The following is a 22,241-nucleotide window of genomic DNA, read 5'->3' on the forward strand; positions in this document are numbered from 1 at the left end:
TTATATATCTGTATACACCTCTCTATTATATATCTGTATACACCGCTATATTATATATCTGTATACACCTCTCTATTATATATCTGTATTTACCGCTCCATTATATATCTCTATACACCTCTCTATTATATACCTGTATACACCGCTCTATTATATATATCTGTATACACCTTTCTGTTTTATATATCTGTATACACCGCTATATTATATATCTGTATACACCTCTATTATATATCTCTATACACCTCTCTATTATATATCTGTATACACCGCTTTATTATATATCTGTATACACCGCTCTATCATATATCTGTATACACCTCTCTATTATATATCTGTATACACCTCTCTATTATATATCTGTATACACCTCTCTATTATATATCTGTATACACCGTTCTATCTATTATATATCTGTATACACCTCTCTATTATATATCTGTATACACCTCTCTATTATATATCTGTATACACCTCTCTATTATATATCTGTATACACCTCTCTATTATATATCTGTATACACCTCTCTATTATATATCTGTATACACCTCTCTATTATATATCTGTATACACCTCTCTATTATATATCTCTATACACCGCTCTATTATATATCTCTATACACCGCTCTATTATATATCTGTATACACCGCTCTATTATATATCTCTATACACCGCTCCATTATATATCTGTATTTACCGCTCCATTATATATCTGTATACACCTCTCTATTATATACCTGTATACACCGCTCTATTATATATACCTGTATACACCTCTCTATTATATACCTGTATACACCGCTCTATTATATATATCTGTATACACCTCTCTATTATATACCTGTATACACCGCTCTTTTATATATATATCTGTATACACCGCTCCATTATATATCTGTTTTCACCGCTCTATTATATATCTGTATACACCTCTCTATTATATATCTGTATACACCGCTTTATTATATATCTGTATACACCGTTCTATCTATTATATATCTGTATACACCGCTCTATCATATATCTGTATACACCTCTCTATTATATATCTGTATACACCGTTCTATCTATTATATATCTGTATACACCTCTCTATTATATATCTGTATACACCTCTCTATTATATATCTGTATACACATCTCTATTATATATCTGTATACACCGCTTTATTATAAATATAAATGATTCCACGTCTATTCCCGTCCATGTACAGAAGACTGTAAACTCCTATTCTCCTCTCTCTCTATACATGTACATATAGAAGACAAATTATTTTACATGTCTTTCCTCCCATATACATTAAATGCACAGATCCCTATATATATATATATATATACACATTGGTAAATAAAGGATCCTCTCTATAAAGCCGGACACTTTTAGCCGTCGCCTGATTCTCGGCTCTTCAGGCTCGATGTATAGGGGAGAGATTCTGCATCTGGATATTTCCATAAAGACCGATAAATCACAACGAAAAGTTCTTCTTTAAAGTACATTCCTTGCTGGTCACAATCACATAGTATAAGGGAACATCGGACTGTGTTATAATGGTTAATATGACGTGATATGTGGTGCTGTGTATGCTGGGTGTTATACTGTATGTACATGGTGTAGGGTGCTGTGTATGCTGGGTGTTATACTGTATATACATGGTGTAGGGTGCTGTGTATGCTGGGTGTTATACTGTATGTACATGGTGTAGGGTGCTGTGTATGCTGGGTGTTATACTGTATGTACATGGTGTAGGGTGCTGTGTATGCTGGGTGTTATACTATATGTACATGGTGTAGGGTGCTGTGTATGCTGGGTGTTATACTGTATGTACATGGTGTAGGGTGCTGTGTATGCTGGGTATTATACTGTATGTACATGGTGTAGGGTGCTGTGTATGCTGGGTGTTATACTGTATGTACATGGTGTAGGGTGCTGTGTATGCTGGGTGTTATACTGTATGTACATGGTGTAGGGTGCTGTGTATGCTGGGTGTTATACTGTATGTACATGGTGTAGGGTGCTGTGTATGCTGGGTGTTATACTGTATATACATGGTGTAGGGTGCTGTGTATGCTGAGTGTTATACTGTGTGTATATGGTGTAGGGTGCTGTGTATGCTGGGTGTTATACTGTATATACATGGTGTAGGGTGCTGTGTATGCTGGGTGTTATACTGTGTGTACATGGTGTAGGGTGCTGTGTATGCTGGGTGTTATACTGTGTGTACATGGTGTAGGGTGCTGTGTATGCTGGGTGTTATACTGTGTGTACATGGTGTAGGGTGCTGTGTATGCTCGGTATTATGCTGTATGTATATGGTGTAGGGTGCTGTGTATGCTGGGTGTTATACTGTATGTACATGGTGTAGGGTGCTGTGTATGCTGGGTGTTATACTGTGTGTACATGGTGTAGGGTGCTCTGTATGCTGGGTGTTATACTGTGTGTATATGGTATAGGGTGCTGTGTATGCTGGGTGTTATACTGTGTGTACATGGTGTAGGGTGCTGTGTATGCTGGGTGTTATACTGTGTGTACATGGTGTAGGGTGCTGTGTATGCTCGGTATTATGCTGTATGTATATGGTGTAGGGTGCTGTGTATGCTGGGTGTTATACTGTATGTATATGGTGTAGGGTGCTGTGTATGCTGGGTGTTATACTGTGTGTACATGGTGTAGGGTGCTGTGTATGCTGGGTGTTATACTGTGTGTATATGATAGACATGTCTCATACAATAGATTCTGGACACTGTACACACCTGCGCCGTGTAGTGGCGCTTTTTCTGTAATTAGCTACTTATACACATGGAGTATACGCAGCTCGGCACCATATATTCTTTAGTACATGACCTGGCAGCCGCCGGACATTTACTAAGAATAACACCCGGAATATCGGAGCCATAGAGCAGGAATGAGGCCTTGTGTGTGTAGATATAGATAGTATGGGGCAGAGCCGTCACAGCCTTGTGTTCACACACGGCCGCAGGGTACACAGACTAGTCTCGCATACACCATGTCTTACACTTAACATTTACTTTCCACATTAAGTAAATGTATATATTATATACCGAATAGGCCGCCATGTAATGGAGAGCGGGCACTATCTGTACTGCAAGAATATTATCTGCCCGATCATATACAGTATCACCGGGAGGATTATTACTCTTCTCACTATTTTACTAGGCGCTCAACACAAACGGTTATAAATCCCATGTTCAGTATCTGTATACGTGTTGTGGATTATAGTATGTACTCTGTATACACCACTTTATAATATATATGTACACACCGCTCTGTTTTATATATCTCTATACACCTTTCTGTTTTATATATCTGTATACACCGCTCTGTTTTATATATCTGTATACACCGCTCTGTTTTATATATCTGTATACACCTTTCTGTTTTATATATCTGTATACACCGCTCTGTTTTATATATCTGTATACACCGCTCTGTTTTATATATCTGTATACACCGCTATATTATATATCTGTATACACCGCTCTATTATATATCTGTATTTACCGCTCCATTATATATCTGTATACACCGCTCTGTTTTATATATCTGTATACACCTTTCTGTTTTATATATCTGTATACACCGCTATATTATATATCTGTATACACCTCTCTATTATATATCTGTATACACCGCTATATTATATATCTGTATACACCTCTCTATTATATATCTGTATACACCGCTCTATTATATATCTGTATACACCGCTATATTATATATCTGTATACACCTCTCTATTATATATCTGTATACACCGCTCCATTATATATCTGTATACACCGCTCTATTATATATATCTGTATTTACCGCTCCATTATATATCTGTATACACCTCTCTATTATATACCTGTATACACCGCTCTATTATATATATTTGTATACACCTCTCTATTATATACCTGTATACACCGCTCTATTATATATATCTGTATACACCGCTCCATTATATATCTGTATACACCTCTCTATTATATATATCTGTATTTACCAATCCATTATATATCGGTATACACCTCTCTATTATATACCTGTATACACCGCTCTATTATATATATCTGTATACACCTATCTATTATATACCTGTATACACCGCTCTATTATATACCTATATCCTCCGCTCTATTATTTATCTGTATACTCCGCTCTATTATATTTCTGTATACACCTCTCTATTATATACCTGTATACACCGCTCTATTATATACCTATATCCTCCGCTCTATTATTTACCTGTATCCTCCGCTCTATAATATATCTGTATATACCGTTCTATTATATATCTGTATACACCGATTTAATATATATCTATCCTCCGCTCTATTATATAGATGTATACACCGCTCTCTCATATATCTGTATACACCGCTCTATTATATATCTCTATACACCGCTCTATTATATATCTGTATATAATGCTCTATTATATATCTGTATACACCTCTCTATTATATATCTGTATACACCTCTCTATTATATATCTCTATACACCGCTCTATTATATATCTCTATACACCGCTCTATTATATATCTGTATATAATGTTCTATTATATATCTGTATACACCTCTCTATTATATATCTCTATACACCTCTCTATCATATATCTGTATACTCCGCTCTATTATATATCTGTATACACCTCTCTATTATATATCTCTATACACCGCTGTATTATGTCTTTATATCTGTGATACATTGTAGCGGATTACATTTTGATAACACCCCGTGATACATTGTAGCGGATTATATTTGATAACACCCGGTGATACATTGTAGCGGATTACATTTTGATAACACCCGGTGATACATTGTAGCGGATTTGTTTTAGCCATTTCTAAACACCTGGGGAACAGCCCAGCAATAAGCGAGCCCCGCAGCCATCATTGCTGTCTGTGCAGTATATACTGTCTGCGTCTGTACCCTGCCTAGGACATAACCAAGGTGCCATTCACACAATGTATGATAGTGGGGCATTGATGGGCATCACCCGCTCATGCAGATTTGTGCTGCACTCATGATGAGATCATAATCATGCAGATGACGTCACAACAGCACCATACTGATGACTACACTGTCTGAGGATGAGAATAACAGTTGCATTTCCCCCTAAATCATCCCCCCTCCTTTTTTTGCAGCCTCCTTTTCTTCAGTGCTCCCCTCCTTCTATTTTTCTGTTCCCCTTTAATCAGTGACCCCTTTTTTGACCCCCCTATTGTCCCCCTGTGTTTTCCAGGTCCCCGCACTCGGAAGCTGAAGAAGAAGAAGAGCGAGAAGGAGGACAAGCGGCCCCGCACGGCGTTCACCGCGGAGCAGCTGCAGCGACTGAAGGCCGAGTTCCAGGCCAATCGCTACATCTCGGAGCAGCGGCGCCAGAGCTTGGCCCAAGAGCTCAACCTCAACGAATCCCAGATCAAGATTTGGTTCCAGAACAAACGGGCCAAGATCAAGAAAGCGACCGGCTTAAAGAACGGCCTGGCGCTGCACCTGATGGCGCAGGGTCTGTACAACCACTCCACGACCACCGTGCAGGACAAGGAGGACAGTGACTAGGGAGACGATGGGGGAGGGGGCGGCACAGTGTGCCAGGCTGAGGTAAGGAGGGAAAGGACCCGAGACTGGACGCCCCACACCTCCCTCCTTCAGGGCGCAGAACTGTCCTTTCAAGCCAAAGATTTTATTATGATGAGATTGTACCGGAGTCTGTGCGCTCACCGGAGGCTGTAATTTATTTTCTAATAAAGCTAATACTCCACGACAATCCTCTCTGCTCTCACGTCTGCCGGGGGGAGGGGGCCGGACTCTTCTGTAGAGTCAGGCTGTGCACCCACACTTCTGCCGGGGGGAGGGGGCCGGACTCTTCTGTAGAGTCACCCACTGCACGGACGATTCTGCATGGGGGAGGGGGCCGGACTCTTCTGTAGAGTCAGGCTGTGCACCCACACTTGTGCCGGGGGGAGGGGGCCGGACTCTTCTGTAGAGTCACCCACTGCACAAGGGGCCAGACTCTTCTGTAGAGTCAGGCTGTGCACCCACACTTCCGCTGGGGGGAGGGGGCCGGACTCTTCTGTAGAGTCATACACTGCACCCACACTTCTGCCGGGGGGAGGGGGCCGGACTCTTCTGTAGAGTCACCCACTGCACGGACGATTCTGCATGGGGAAGGGGGCCGGACTCTTCTGTAGAGTCAGGCTGTGCACCCACACTTCTGCTGGGGGGAGGGGGCCGGACTCTTCTTCAGAGTCAGGCTGTGCACCCACACTTGTGCCGGGGGAGGGTGCCGGACTCTTTTGTAGAGTCAGGCTGTGCACCGACAAATGCCGAGGGGAGGGTGCCGGACTCTTCTGTAGAGTCAGGCTGTGCACCCACACTTCTGCCGAGGGGGCTGGACTCTTCGGTAGAGTCACCCACTGCACGGACGATTCTGCCGTGGGGAGGGTGCCGGACTCTTCTGTAGTCATCCACTGCACCGACACTTCTGCCGTGGGGAGGGTGCCGGACTCTTCTGTAGTCATCCACTGCACCAAAATTTCTGCCGGGGGGCTCAGACTCTTCTGTGGAGTAATGCACTGCACCGACACTCTTGCCGGGGGGAGGGGGTCTTTACAGTCATGCTCTGCACCTCCACTAATGCCTGGAAGAAGGGGGATGCACTCTTCTGTGGATTTATGTTCTACACCCTCAATTTGACGAGGGGGTGGTGGGATACACTTTTATGTGGAGTCATCTGCTGCTCTAAAGACAATTAGTGAGTACAATCTTATGTAGAAAAGGGTCGGCACTGCTGGAATAGACGCGGTGCACGAGTCAGTGGGGAGACGTCCCAATACTTGCAATAAAGGAGAAAAGACCGGCACTCGCGATGATGATGAATGTTGCGTTTATTCAGTCACATATTAAGGACAGTGAGTACAGAGATGTAGGGGCTTTATGCTGCTATAGGCCACCTTCACACATCAACTGCCTTGTTTTCTCCTCCATCAGTTTTAGTTGTTCTTTTGAGGTTTTTGGTCAGTTACATCTCTTGTACATTTTACATGTGTGTAGATATTAGTAAAATATGGGGAAATCAAAATGGTAATTATTTTATGAAAATAATGAACACTGAGATTTCTAATGGTTCAATAAAGATATTCAGTTATGTCCATATCACATCAGAAAAAATGTACTATATATTCAGTAAAAACATTGCACAGCTCTCTAATATCAGATGTAATAACCGGTTATATATAGTGAATAATACAGAGCTGTATAATATCCGATGTAATAACCTGTTATATATAGTGAATAATACAGAGCCGTATAATATCAGATGTAATAACCTGTTATATATAGTGAATAATACAGAGCTGTATAATATCAGATGTAATAACCTGTTATATATAGTGAATAATACGGAGCCGTATAATATCAGATGTAATAACCTGTTATATATAGTGAATAATACAGAGCTGTATAATATCAGGTGTAATAACCTGTTATATATAGTGAATAATACAGAGCTGTATAATATCAGATGTAATAACCTGTTATATATAGTGAATAATACAGAGCCGTATAATATCAGGTGTAATAACCTGTTATATATAGTGAATAATACAGAGCTGTATAATATCAGGTGTAATAACCTGTTATATATAGTGAATAATACAGAGCTGTATAATATCAGGTGTAATAACCTGTTATATATAGTGAATAATACAGAGCTGTATAATATCAGATGTAATAACCGGTTATATATAGTGAATAATACAGAGCTGTATAATATCAGCTGTAATAACCTGTTATATATAGTGAATAATACGGAGCTGTATAATATCAGCTGTAATAACCTGTTATATATAGTGAATAATACAGAGCTGTATAATATCAGATGTAATAACCGGTTATATATAGTGAATAATACAGAGCTGTATAATATCAGCTGTAATAACCTGTTATATATAGTGAATAATACGGAGCCGTATAATATCAGATGTAATAACCAGTTATATATAGTGAATAATACAGAGCTGTATAATATCCGATGTAATAACCTGTTATATATAGTGAATAATACAGAGCTGTATAATATCAGATGTAATAACCTGTTATATATAGTGAATAATACAGAGCCGTATAATATCAGATGTAATAACCTGTTATATATAGTGAATATTACGGAGCCGTATAATATCAGCTGTAATAACCGGTTATATATAGTGAATAATACAGAGCTGTATAATATCAGATGTAATAACCTGTTATATATAGTGAATAATACAGAGCCGTATAATATCAGATGTAATAACCTGTTATATATAGTGAATAATACAGAGCCGTATAATATCAGATGTAATAACCTGTTATATATAGTGAATAATACAGAGCTGTATAATATCAGATGTAATAACCTGTTATATATAGTGAATATTACAGAGCTGTATAATATCAGATGTAATAACCTGTTATATATAGTGAATAATACGGAGACGTATAATATCAGATGTAATAACCTGTTATATATAGTGAATATTACAGAGCTGTATAATATCAGGTGTAATAACCGGTTATATATAGTGAATAATACAGAGCTGTATAATATAAGATGTAATAACCGGTTATATATAGTGAATAATACAGAGCTGTAAAATATCAGATGTAATAACCGGTTATATATAGTGAATAATACAGAGCCGTATAATATAAGATGTAATAACCTGTTATATATAGTGAATATTACAGAGCCGTATAATATCAGATGTAATAACCGGTTATATATAGTGAATAATACAGAGCTGTATAATATCAGATGTAATAACCTGTTATATATAGTGAATATTACAGAGCTGTATAATATCAGGTGTAATAACCGGTTATATATAGTGAATAATACAGAGCTGTATAATATAAGATGTAATAACCGGTTATATATAGTGAATAATACAGAGCTGTATAATATCAGATGTAATAACCGGTTATATATAGTGAATAATACAGAGCTGTATAATATCAGATGTAATAACCTGTTATATATAGTGAATAATACAGAGCCGTATAATATCAGATGTAATAACCTGTTATATATAGTGAATAATACAGAGCTGTATAAAATCAGATGTAATAACCTGTTATATATAGTGAATAATACAGAGCTGTATAATATCAGATGTAATAACCTGTTATATATAGTGAATATTACAGAGCTGTATAATATCAGATGTAATAACCGGTTATATATAGTGAATAATACGGAGACGTATAATATCAGATGTAATAACCTGTTATATATAGTGAATAATACAGAGCTGTATAATATCAGATGTAATAACCTGTTATATATAGTGAATAATACGGAGACGTATAATATCAGATGTAATAACCTGTTATATATAGTGAATATTACAGAGCTGTATAATATCAGGTGTAATAACCGGTTATATATAGTGAATAATACAGAGCTGTATAATATAAGATGTAATAACCGGTTATATATAGTGAATAATACAGAGCTGTATAATATCAGATGTAATAACCGGTTATATATAGTGAATAATACAGAGCCGTATAATATAAGATGTAATAACCTGTTATATATAGTGAATATTACAGAGCTGTATAATATCAGATGTAATAACCTGTTATATATAGTGAATAATACAGAGCCGTATAATATCAGATGTAATAACCTGTTATATATAGTGAATAATACAGAGCTGTATAATATCAGATGTAATAACCGGTTATATATAGTGAATAATACAGAGCTGTATAATATCAGGTGTAATAACCTGTTATATATAGTGAATAATACAGAGCTGTATAATATCAGATGTAATAACCTGTTATATATAGTGAATAATACGGAGACGTATAATATCAGATGTAATAACCGGTTATATATAGTGAATAATACAAAGCTGTATAATATCAGATGTAATAACCTGTTATATATAGTGAATAATACGGAGACGTATAATATCAGATGTAATAACCGGTTATATATAGTGAATAATACAGAGCTGTATAATATCAGATGTAATAACCGGTTATATATAGTGAATAATACAGAGCTGTATAATATCAGCTGTAATAACCTGTTATATATAGTGAATAATACAGAGCCGTATAATATCAGATGTAATAACCGGTTATATATAGTGAATAATACAGAGCTGTATAATATCAGGTGTAATAACCAGTTATATATAGTGAATAATACAGAGCTGTATAATATCAGATGTAATAACCTGTTATATATAGTGAATAATACAGAGCCGTATAATATCAGATGTAATAACCTGTTATATATAGTGAATAATACAGAGCTGTATAATATAAGATGTAATAACCTGTTATATATAGTGAATAATACAGAGCTGTATAATATCAGGGGTAATAACCGGTTATATATAGTGAATAATACAGAGCTGTATAATATCAGATGTAATAACCTGTTATATATAGTGAATATTACAGAGCTGTATAATATCAGATGTAATAACCTGTTATATATAGTGAATAATACAGAGCTGTATAATATCAGATGTAATAACCTGTTATATATAGTGAATAATACAGAGCCGTATAATATCAGATGTAATAACCTGTTATATATAGTGAATAATACAGAGCTGTATAATATCAGATGTAATAACCTGTTATATATAGTGAATAATACAGAGCTGTATAATATCAGATGTAATAACCTGTTATATATAGTGAATAATACAGAGCCGTATAATATCAGATGTAATAACCTGTTATATATAGTGAATATTACGGAGCCGTATAATATCAGATGTAATAACCGGTTATATATAGTGAATAATACAGAGCTGTATAATATCAGATGTAATAACCGGTTATATATAGTGAATAATACAGAGCTGTATAATATCAGATGTAATAACCGGTTATATATAGTGAATAATACAGAGCCGTATAATATCAGATGTAATAACCGGTTATATATAGTGAATAATACGGAGCTGTATAATATCAGATGTAATAACCTGTTATATATAGTGAATAATACAGAGCTGTATAATATCAGATGTAATAACCTGTTATATATAGTGAATAATACGGAGCTGTATAATATCAGATGTAATAACCGGTTATATATAGTGAATAATACGGAGCTGTATAATATCAGGTGTAATAACCGGTTATATATAGTGAATAATACGGAGACGTATAATATCAGATGTAATAACCGGTTATATATAGTGAATAATACGGAGCCGTATAATATCAGATGTAATAACCGGTTATATATAGTGAATAATACAGAGCTGTATAATATCAGATGTAATAACCGGTTATATATAGTGAATAATACAGAGCCGTATAATATCAGATGTAATAACCGGTTATATATAGTGAATAATACGGAGCTGTATAATATCAGATGTAATAACCGGTTATATATAGTGAATAATACAGAGCTGTATAATATCAGATGTAATAACCTGTTATATATAGTGAATAATACGGAGCCGTATAATATCAGATGTAATAACCAGTTAGCAGGAAGCAGTTGAAAGATGAAACTGAGCATGTGCGTCCATCTCAGTGAGCCGAAAAAAGAAATAAGAATAAAACCAAACCATAGGTGGCGCAATATACACACATTTTATTGAATAACTCAGTGGCTATGCTACATTTTCATATACATGCAATAGAGATGCTTAGAAAAGATTTCATATCCATGTGCTGATTTGAAATCTGTAGAATATTTGTGTGGTGCAACCCCTTTACTAATCATTCTCTGTGTTGCCTATTTCCAAGACTTTAGAACGGATGACCTATCTTCAGGATAGCTTTTCAGTATGTGACACCTAGGATCCCCGCCGATCAGCGGCGCTCCTTTCCGCACTGTGGCCTTCTCTCTGCCTAACAAGCACAGCACCGTACATTGTATAGTGGCAGTGCTTGGTATCGCGGCTCATCCCCATTCACTTCTTTGTGGCAGAGCTGATCCTGTACAGGCAGTTTTACTCCCTAAAAAATATCTAATGTATATGAATACGCACAATGATTTCACAGCCATTCAGGAGCGCTGTGAACGGCACAGGCAGCACAGCTCCAATACCAGAGGTACGGACAATACACGGCTTTGTTATTAGTGAGGTATCAGCGAGCTGCTGTGTCATTGGCCGATCCTCTCACACCCCTCTTCTCCTGCGTGCTGAACACAGCAGCAGCAGCTTCCTTTTCAGTTATTATGAAAGCGGGGAGCGCGCGCCACCCCCGCGCCATTGAGAGTTCTATTTTCCTGTATGGTTTATGTATGGAGCCCAGTGTCCAGAGATCACAGAGAGGACTATACAGTACACTATACTGTGCAACAATCCAATATATTGCATACAAGACTGTCCTATAACTGCCTCCTCTGCATTTGTCCCAGACCCCACCCACTGCCACCAAGCCACCCACTGCTACTATGCCACATTGACCAGACGTCCCTGTTTTGCACAATCTACCACTCCGATCCCTATGTGACAGATTTGGTGCTTTATGAAAGGTTGCGATTCAGTCTTCTGAGAGATAAATTTAAAATGGTCAAAATTAGCTATTTCTGAATTGAAGACATTATAGAGGAGACTAATAATATTTTCTTTTCATGAATAGCAACCCCTTAATGTTATGTAGCTCTACGTATTATATATATTAGAGGTGGGACGAATCCAATTTTTTTCGAATCCGAATCCGAAAAGGTGCTCGAATATATCGAATCTTTTGAATCTTAAATCCTACTAATCCTGCGCATAAGAAATGTGTGAACGGTGTAAGAAACAAAGTGATCTGTGGATGATACACTATTATGGGGGATCTGTGGATGACACGGTTATGGGGGATCTGTGGATGACACTGTTATGGCGGATCTGTGGATGGCGCTGTTATTGGGGATCTGTGGATGGCGCTGTTATGGGGGGATCTGTGGAGGACACTGTTATGGGGGATCTGTGGATGACACTGTTATGGGGGATCTGTGGATGACACTGTTATGGGGGATCTGTGGATGGCACTGTTATGGAGGGGATCTGTGGATGGCGCTGTTATGGGGGATCTGTGGATGACACTGTTATGGGGGATCTATGGATGGCGCTGTTATGGGGGGATCTGTGGATGGCATTGTTATGGAGGGGATCTGTGGATGACACTGTTATGGGAGAGATCTGTGGATGACGCTGTTATGGGGGATCTGTGGATGACGCTGTTATGGGGGATCTGTGGATGACGCTGTTATGGGGGATCTGTGGATGACGCTGTTATGGGGGATCTGTGGATGGCACTGTTATGGGGGAATCTGTGGATGGCATTGTTATGGGGGGATCTATGGATGGTGCTGTTATGGGGGGATCTGTGGATGGCATTGTTATGGAGGGGATCTGTGGATGACACTGTTATGGGGAGGGGGATCTGTGGATGGCACTATTATGGAGGGGAGCTTCATTGTAAGGTAATAAAGATGCGCTGATTTAAAGTTAAAGTAAACCGCCTGCTCCCGCCCGCATAGCAACGAATCGGCTGATTTTTCGATAACTGTATTCGTCGACAACGAATCCCGTTATCGAACGTCGGGATTCGAGTCCACAAATCCAGCAAGATTTGAGGGATTCGTGGATTCAACAGATTAGTTATATGAATAACTGTCATTTTCGTACTCCTCCTCGGCTAAAATACTCCTCAAAAGTGGTAAGAGGAGTATTTTTACTCTTCCGGAAAAAGTGTAGTGCAACCTCTGGTCGCTGGCGTAGGAAAAGTTGAGAGAAGGCAGTGGCAATACTGCCTTCTCAAACATCTCATAGGCAGAGGTCCTGGGTGTCGGACCCCCACTGATCAGATACTATGACCTATCCATCTGCAGACCACTGTGCCACACTGCATGAGACAGCAGTGGTCAGATAACGATGTGATGAGACCAGCAGGAGTGGTCTGGCTGCGATGGATCCTTGCTATAAGGATCCATTACAGTGTAAAAATTAAACAAGTAACATCCGGCAGGAGCACTTTTCTTGGTGTAAGAGCGACCCACTTCTGGCTGTAAAATGAACTGTGAGCCTGTAGGTTGTGAATTAACCCCTTCCTGCCCTGACCGTGGCAGGAAGGGTTAATTTAGTAAAAAAAAATAATATAATAATTAATAAAAAAAACGAGTAAAAAGAGGAAAACAGAAAAAAAAAAAAATCAAAGTTATAGCAATACACTAGCTATATGCTAGTTTTAGCAATAGTACAGCAGACTATGTACATCGCCCTTTTTTCATTCATAAAAAAGTAAGAAATATATAATATTTATATATATTTTAGTTTTAGCAATAGTATAGTGGAATTTGTGTGTAAAATATACAAACATGCACACATTTTTTTAAATTTAGGCATTCGTTTTATCTATATTTTGTTTGACAGGGTTTTATTTCTGTGTAAAATATACAAACACGCATATTTTTTTCATTAAAAAAAAAATGTAAAAAAAAACCCTTTAACCACCTCAGCCCCCATGGCTTAAACACCCTTAATGACCAGGCCACTTTTTACACTTCTGACCTACACTACTTTAACCGTTTATTGCTCGGTCATGCAACTTACCACCCAAATTAATTTTACCTCCTTTTCTTCTCACTAATTGAGCTTTCATTTGGTGGTATTTTATTGCTGCTGACATTTTTACTTTTTTTGTTATTAATCGAAATTTAACTATTTTTTTGCAAAAAAATGACATTTTTCACTTTCAGTTGTAAAATTTTGCAAAAAAAAAGACATCCATTTATAAATTTTTCTCTCAATTTATTGTTCTACATGTCTTTGATAAAAAAAAAATGTTTGGGTAAAAAAAAAATGGTTTGGGTAAAAGTTATAGCGTTTACAAACTATGGTACAAAAATGTGAATTTCCGCTTTCTGAAGCAGCTCTGACTTTCTGAGCACCTGTCATGTTTCCTGAGGTTCTACAATGGCCAGACAGTACAAACACCCCACAAATGACCCCATTTCGGAAAGTAGACACCCTAAGGCAGTGGTGGCGAACCTATGGCACGGGTGCTAGAGGCGGCACTCAGAGCCCTCTCTGTGGGCACCCACACCCTTGAAAATGTCTAAGCCGTATCAATATTCCTTAGACTCTTCCTGCCATTTATCAGCGCACAGCGCGCTATAAACAGCACAAGCAGCGCACTAAATGTAGGCAGGCTATTATAGCTAAATGATAGATATACTATACTAGACTGTAGTATTCTGGTTACATTGCGGTGTTGGCACTTTGCGATAAATATGTGGGTTTTGGGTTACAGTTTGGGCACTCGGTCTGTAAAAGGTTCGCCATCACTGCCCTAAGGTATTCGCTGATGGGCATAGTGCGTTCATAGAACTTTTTATTTTTTGTCACAAGTTAGCGGAAAATGATGATTTTTTTTTTTCTTACAAAGTCTCATATTCCACTAACTTGTGACAAAAAATAAAAACTTCTATGAACTCACTATGCCCATCAGCGAATACCTTGGGGTGTCTTCTTTCCAAAATGGGGTCACTTGTGGGGTAGTTATACTGCCCTGGCATTCTAGGGGCCCTAATGTGTGGTAAGTAGTTTGAAATCAAAATCTGTAAAAAATGGCCGGTGAAATCCGAAAGGTGCTCTTTGGAATGTGGGCCCCTTTGCCCACCTAGGCTGCAAAAAAGTGTCACACATCTGGTATCTCCGTACTCAGGAGAAGTTGGGCAATGTGTTTTGGGGTGTCATTTTACATATACCCATGCTGGGTGAGAGAAATATCTTGGCAAAAGACAACTTTTCCCATTTTTTGTTATACAAAGTTGGCATTTAACCAAGATATTTATCTCACCCAGCATGGGTATATGTAAAATGACACCCCAAAACACATTCCCCAACTTCTCCTGAGTACGGAGATACCACATGTGTGACACTTTTTTGCAGCCTAGGTGGGCAAAGGGGCCCACATTCCAAAGAGCACCTTTCGGATTTCACCGGCCATTTTTTTTACAGATTTTGATTTCAAACCACTTCTCACGCATTCGGCCCCTAGAATGCCAGGGCAGTATAACTACCCCACAAGTGACCCCATTTTGGAAAGAAGACACCCCAAGGTATTTCGTGATGGGCATAGTGAGTTCATGGAAGTTTTTATTTTTTGTCACAAGTTAGTGGAATATGAGACTTTGTAAGGAAAAAAAAAAAAAAAAAAAAAATCATTATTTTCCGCTAACTTGTGACAAAAAATAAAAACTTCTATGAACTCACTATGCCCATCAGCGAATACCTTGGGGTGTCTTCTTTCCAAAATGGGGTCACTTGTGGGGTAGTTATACTGCCCTGGCATTCTAGGGGCCCTAATGTGTGGTAAGTAGGTAAATGACCTGTGAAATCCGAAAGGTGCTCTTTGGAATGTGGGCCCCTTTGCCCACCTAGGCTGCAAAAAAGTGTCACACATGTGGTATCGCCATATTCAGGAGAAGTTGGGCAATGTGTTTTGGGGTGTCTTTTTACATATACTCATGCTGGGTGAGAGAAATATCTCGGCAAAAGACAACTTTTCCCATTTTTTATACAAAGTTGGCATTTGACCAAGATATTTATCTCACCCAGCATGGGTATATGTAAAATGACACCCCAAAACACATTGCCCAACTTCTCCTGAGTACGGCGATACCAGATGTGTGACCCTTTTTTGCAGCCTAGATGCGCAAAGGGGCCCACATTCCTTTTATGAGGGCATTTTTAGACATTTGGATCCCAGACTTCTTCTCACGCTTTAGGGCCCCTAGAATGACAGGGCAGTATAAATACCCCACATGTGACCCCATTTTGGAAAGAAGACACCCCAAGGTATTCAATGAGGGGCATGGCGAGTTCATAGAATTTTTTTTTTTTTGGCACAAGTTAGCGGAAATTGATATATATTTTTTTTTCTCACAAAGTCTCCCTTTCCGCTAACTTGGGACAAAAATTTCAATCTTTCATGGACTCAATATGCCCCTCACGGAATACCTTGGGGTGTCTTCTTTCCGAAATGGGGTCACATGTGGGGTATTTATACTGCCCTGGCATTCTAGGGGCCCTAAAGCGTGAGAAGAAGTCTGGAATATAAATGTCTAAAAATTTTTACGCATTTGGATTCCGTGAGGGGTATGGTGAGTTCATGTGAGATTTTATTTTTTGACACAAGTTAGTGGAATATAAGACTTTGTAAGAAAAAAAATTATAATTTCCGCTAACTTGGGCCAAAAAAATGTCTGAATGCAGCCTTACAGGGGGGTGATCAATGACAGGGGGGTGATCAATGACATGGGGGTGATCAGGGAGTCTATATGGGGTGATTACCCCCCTATAAGGCTCCATTCAGATGTCCGTATGTGTTTTGCGGATCCGATCCATGTATCCGTGGATCCGTAAAAAACATATGGACATCTGAATGCAGCCTTACAGGGGGGTGATCAATGACAGGGGGGTGATCAATGACAGGGGGGTGATCAGGGAGTCTATATGGGGTGATCAGGGGTTCATAAGGGGTTAATAAGTGACAGGGGGGGTGTAGTGTAGTGTAGTGGTGTTTGGTGCTACTTTACTGAGCTGCCTGTGTCCTCTGGTGGTCGATCCAAACAAAAGGGACCACCAGAGGACCAGGTAGCAGGTATATTAGACGCTGTTATCAAAACAGCGTCTAATATACCTGTTAGGGGTTAAAAAAAAACGCATCTCCAGCCTGCCAGAGAACGATCGCCGCTGGCAGGCTGGAGATCCACTCGCTTACCTTCCGATCCTGTGAACGCGCGCCCCTGTGTGCGCGCGTTCACAAGAAATCTCGGCTATCGCGAGAGGACGCGTATATGCGTCCACCCAGAAGAGCAGGGCCGCCGCCAGGACGCAATCCTGCATACGGCGTTCCTGAGCAGGTTAAAATATCCAACTTTCCCCAAGATAAATACCTTATGGCAGTAGGGTGTCATAGAACCAGCAATACAAAAATAAGTCGCCAAAATCTAATATTCGCTCCAGTCTTTTAAAGTCTTTGGCAGGACTAGCAAGTAGAGAAATTACATAAATGGCATCCATATTCACAGTACAAATGTACGGTAATAACATAGTAACATAGTTTATAAGGCCGAAAAAAGACATTTGTCCATCCAGTTCAGCCTGTTATCCTGCAAGTTGATCCAGAGGAAGGCAAAAAAAAACTCCACTTAAGGGGAAAAAAATTTCTCCCTGACTCCAATGAGGCATCAGAATAACTCCCTGGATCAACGACCCCCGATACAGTAAAGAGTCTATAGTCTCACTGCTCTTACAGTAAAGAGTCCATAGTCTCGCTGCTCTTACAGTAAAGAGTCCATAGTCTCACTGCTCTTACAGTAGAGTCCATAGTCTCACTGCTCTTACAGTAAAGAGCCCATAGTCTCACTGCTCTTACAGTAAAGAGTCCATAGTCTCGCTGCTCTTACAGTATAGAGTCCACAGTCTCACTGCTCTTACAGTAAAGAGCCCATAGTCTCACTGCTCTTACAGTAAAGAGTCCATAGTCTCACTGCTCTTACAGTAAAGAGTCCATAGTCTCACTGCTCTTACAGTAAAGAGTCCATAGTCTCACTGCTCTTACAGTAAAGAGTCCATAGTCTCACTGCTCTTACAGTAAAGAGTCCATAGTCTCACTGCTCTTACAGTAAAGAGTCCATAGTCTCACTGCTCTTACAGTAAAGAGTCCATAGTCTCACTGCTCTTACTGTAAAGAGTCCATAGTCTCACTGCTCTTACTGTAAGGAGTCCATAGTCTCACTGCTCTTACAGTAAAGAGTCCATAGTCTCACTGCTCTTACAGTAAAGAGTCCATAGTCTCACTGCTATTACAGTAAAGAGCCCATAGTCTCACTGCTCTTACAGTAAAGAGTCTATAGTCTCACTGCTCTTACAGTAGAGTCCATAGTCTCACTGCTCTTACAGAAGAGTCCATAGTCTCACTGCTCTTACAGTAAAGAGCCCATAGTCTCACTGCTCTTACAGTAAAGAGTCCATAGTCTCACTGCTTTTACAGTAAAGAGCCCATAGTCTCACTGCTCTTACAGTAAAGAGTCCATAGTCTCACTGCTCTTACAGTAAAGAGTCCATAGTCTCACTGCTCTTACAGTATAGAGTCCATAGTCTCACTGCTCTTACAGTAAAGAGTCCATAGTCTCACTGCTCTTACAGTAAAGAGTCCATAGTCTCACTGCTCTTACAGTAAAGAGTCCATAGTCTCACTGCTCTTACAGTAAAGAGTCCATAGTCTCACTGATCTTACAGTAAAGAGTCCACAGTCTCACTGCTCTTACAGTAAAGAGTCCATAGTCTCACTGCTCTTACAGTATAGAATCCATAGTCTCACTGCTCTTACAGTAAAGAGTCCATAGTCTCACTGCTCTTACAGTATAGAGGCCATAGTCTCACCGCTCTTACAGTAAAGAGTCCATAGTCTCACTGCTCTTACAGTAAAGAGTCCATAGTCTCACTGCTCTTACAGTAAAGAGTCCACAGTCTCACTGCTCTTACAGTAAAGAGTCCATAGTCTCACTGCTCTTACAGTATAGAGTCCATAGTCTCACCGCTCTTACAGTATAGAGTCCATAGTCTCACTGCTCTTACAGTAAAGAGTCCATAGTCTCACTGCTCTTACAGTAAAGAGTCCATAGTCTCACTGCTCTTACAGTAAAGAGTCCATAGTCTTACTGCTCTTACAGTAAAGAGTCCATAGTCTCACTGCTCTTACAGTATAGAGTCCATAGTCTCACTGCTCTTACAGTATAGAGTCCATAGTCTCACTGCTCTTACAGTAAAGAGTCCATAGTCTCACTGCTCTTACAGTATAGAGTCCATAGTCTCACTGCTCTTACAGTATAGAGTCCACAGTCTCACTGCTCTTACAGTAAAGAGTCCATAGTCTCACTGCTCTTACAGTAAAGAGTCCATAGTCTCACTGCTCTTACAGTAAAGAGTCCACAGTCTCACTGATCTTACAGTAAAGAATCCTCTTCTATGTTTGTGTACAACCTTCTTTCCTCCAGACGCAGAGGATGTCCCCTCGTCACAGTCCTGGGGATAAATAGATGATGGGAGTGATCTCTGTACTGACCCCTGATATATTTATACATAGTAATTAGATCTCCCCTCAGTTGTCTTTTTTTTCTAAAGTGAATAACCCTAATGTTGATAATCTTTCAGGGTACTGTAGTTGCCCCATTCCAGTTATTAATTTAGTCGCCCTCCTCAGAACCCTCTCCAGCTCTGCTATGTCTGCCTTGTTCACAGGAGCCCAGAACTGTACACAGTCCTCCATGGTTTCAGAAATGTTTTGTTTTGAAACCTTTTGTAATAGTTTGAAAATAAAAGATAAGAGTAGAAAAATGTACATCATTTTCATAGTTTTTCCTTAAATATTTCTAAAAAAAAATTTTTTATATCCATCATCCAATGGTACAAAGGTCTAAGGTGTCCCGTGAAAAATAATATCAAATACATATAGGCTGCCTCAGAAATGAATCAGCTATTTGCATTTACATAGGCCCATTGCTACAACTGAAAAATTGGCCTGGTAAAGAACACCCCGGTAATGATGCGGTTAAATAGCATTATATAGAAAAATGCTGCATGCTAAGTTTTACTCTCTGGTACTATCAGTGTATGGACACCAGACCTGTGCGCTACAGAACACATACAGTTGCGTCTGGTTCTGTGAAAAAACATTGTCCCAACACAGACTTATGTGCAATAAAAAAATCTAGAAAAAAGATAGTATAGTTATATATCTGATATGAGAAACTGTATTATGTAGTGAACCATATACAGCTGTATAATATAGAGATATAGAATATCTGATATAAGATGTAATAGATAGTGAATATATACAGATGTATAATATAGAGATATAGAATATCTGATATAAGATGTAATACATAGTGAACCATATACAGATGTATAATATAGAGATATAAAGTATCTGCTATCATAAGATGTAATAGATAGTGAATATATACAGATGTATAATAGAGATATAGAATATCTGATATCATAAGATGTACCATATACAGATGTATAATATAGAGATATAGAGTATCTGATATCATAAGATGTAATAGATAGTGAACCATATACAGATGTATAATATAGAGATATAGAATATCTGATATCATAAGATGTAATTAGTGTTGAGAGGGCATGCTCGGCCGAATACCTGTTCAGCTCGAGCATCGTTATGCTCGGCACATGGCGGTACTCGGCCGAGTACCGCATGTGCTCGAGCTCCGTGCTCGAGTCTCCTCCCCAAACATTACGCGGCTGCAAAGCAGCCAATAAACGTGCAGGTAAGTACTGCCATCACTGTAATGCCAGTAGCCATATTGGTTACTGGCATTACAGTGATTGGCCAGGCGGAACGCGTCATCGGGTGCTATATAGCACCCGGTGATGGGGGTTCGGCTCATTGCGAGTCAGGGAGAGCTGCGCTTAGGAAGGGACAGACAGTGTATGGAGTTTGTGATTGCAATTTATTCAATTTTAAAATGTTTCAAAGACCCAAAAGTCCTTTTAAGGACTATTGTGTGTGGTGGCAGCAATTTAATCTTGCAAAGTAGTCTTCGATTTTTTTTTCCTCCATACTTTGCGATTCTTTTTCTATAGAGGGTGTCTGCAGTGACTTGTGACATCTGTTCAGCAATACCTTTTGTGTGTCAATGGCAGAGATAGGAAGAATATTATTGAAAACAATTATATTTTTTCCATAATTTATCCACATTTTTCCTATAAACGGTCCCTGCAGTGAATTGTCACATCTGTGCTGCAATAGCGTGTGTGGGTCAGGGCCAGATATTGGAAACATTAGCGAAAACAATTATATTTTTTCAATAATTTATCCATAATTTTCCTATAAACAGTCCTTGCAGTGAATTGTCACATCTGCACTGCAATAGCTTTTGTGTGTCAGGCCCAAATATTGGGAAAAATATTAGCAAAAACAATTATATTTTTTCCACAATTTATCCACACTTTGCCTATAAACGGTGTCTGCAGTGAATTGTCACATCTGTGCTGCAATAGTGTGTGTGTCAGACCCAGATATTGGGAAAAATATTAGCGAAAACAATAATATTTTTTCTATAATTTATCCATCATGCAGGGCGGCGGAGAAGACCACTCTTGAAGTCAGCCCAGTGCGAGCATGTGGTCGGTTGGATTGCAGCAGATAGTGCTTTCAGTCAGT

The 22,241-nt window shown here is 38.8% G+C and overlaps 1 protein-coding gene across 1 annotated transcript in view; it reads left to right on the forward strand.

Moving 5' to 3' along the window:
* The window catches only part of EN1 (engrailed homeobox 1), a 9,671-nt gene extending 3,904 nt beyond the window's left edge, over nt 1–5,767 (forward strand). Inside the window, exon 2 of the mRNA XM_040440190.1 lies at nt 5,254–5,767. Coding sequence (XP_040296124.1) covers nt 5,254–5,570 — 317 coding nt within the window. The 3' untranslated portion in view covers nt 5,571–5,767. The remainder of the gene's footprint in view (nt 1–5,253) is intronic.
* Nucleotides 5,768–22,241: the final 16,474 nt, after the last annotated feature.

This window comes from Bufo bufo, chromosome 7 (genome assembly GCF_905171765.1).
Source record: "Bufo bufo chromosome 7, aBufBuf1.1, whole genome shotgun sequence".
Lineage (NCBI taxonomy): Eukaryota > Metazoa > Chordata > Amphibia > Anura > Bufonidae > Bufo > Bufo bufo.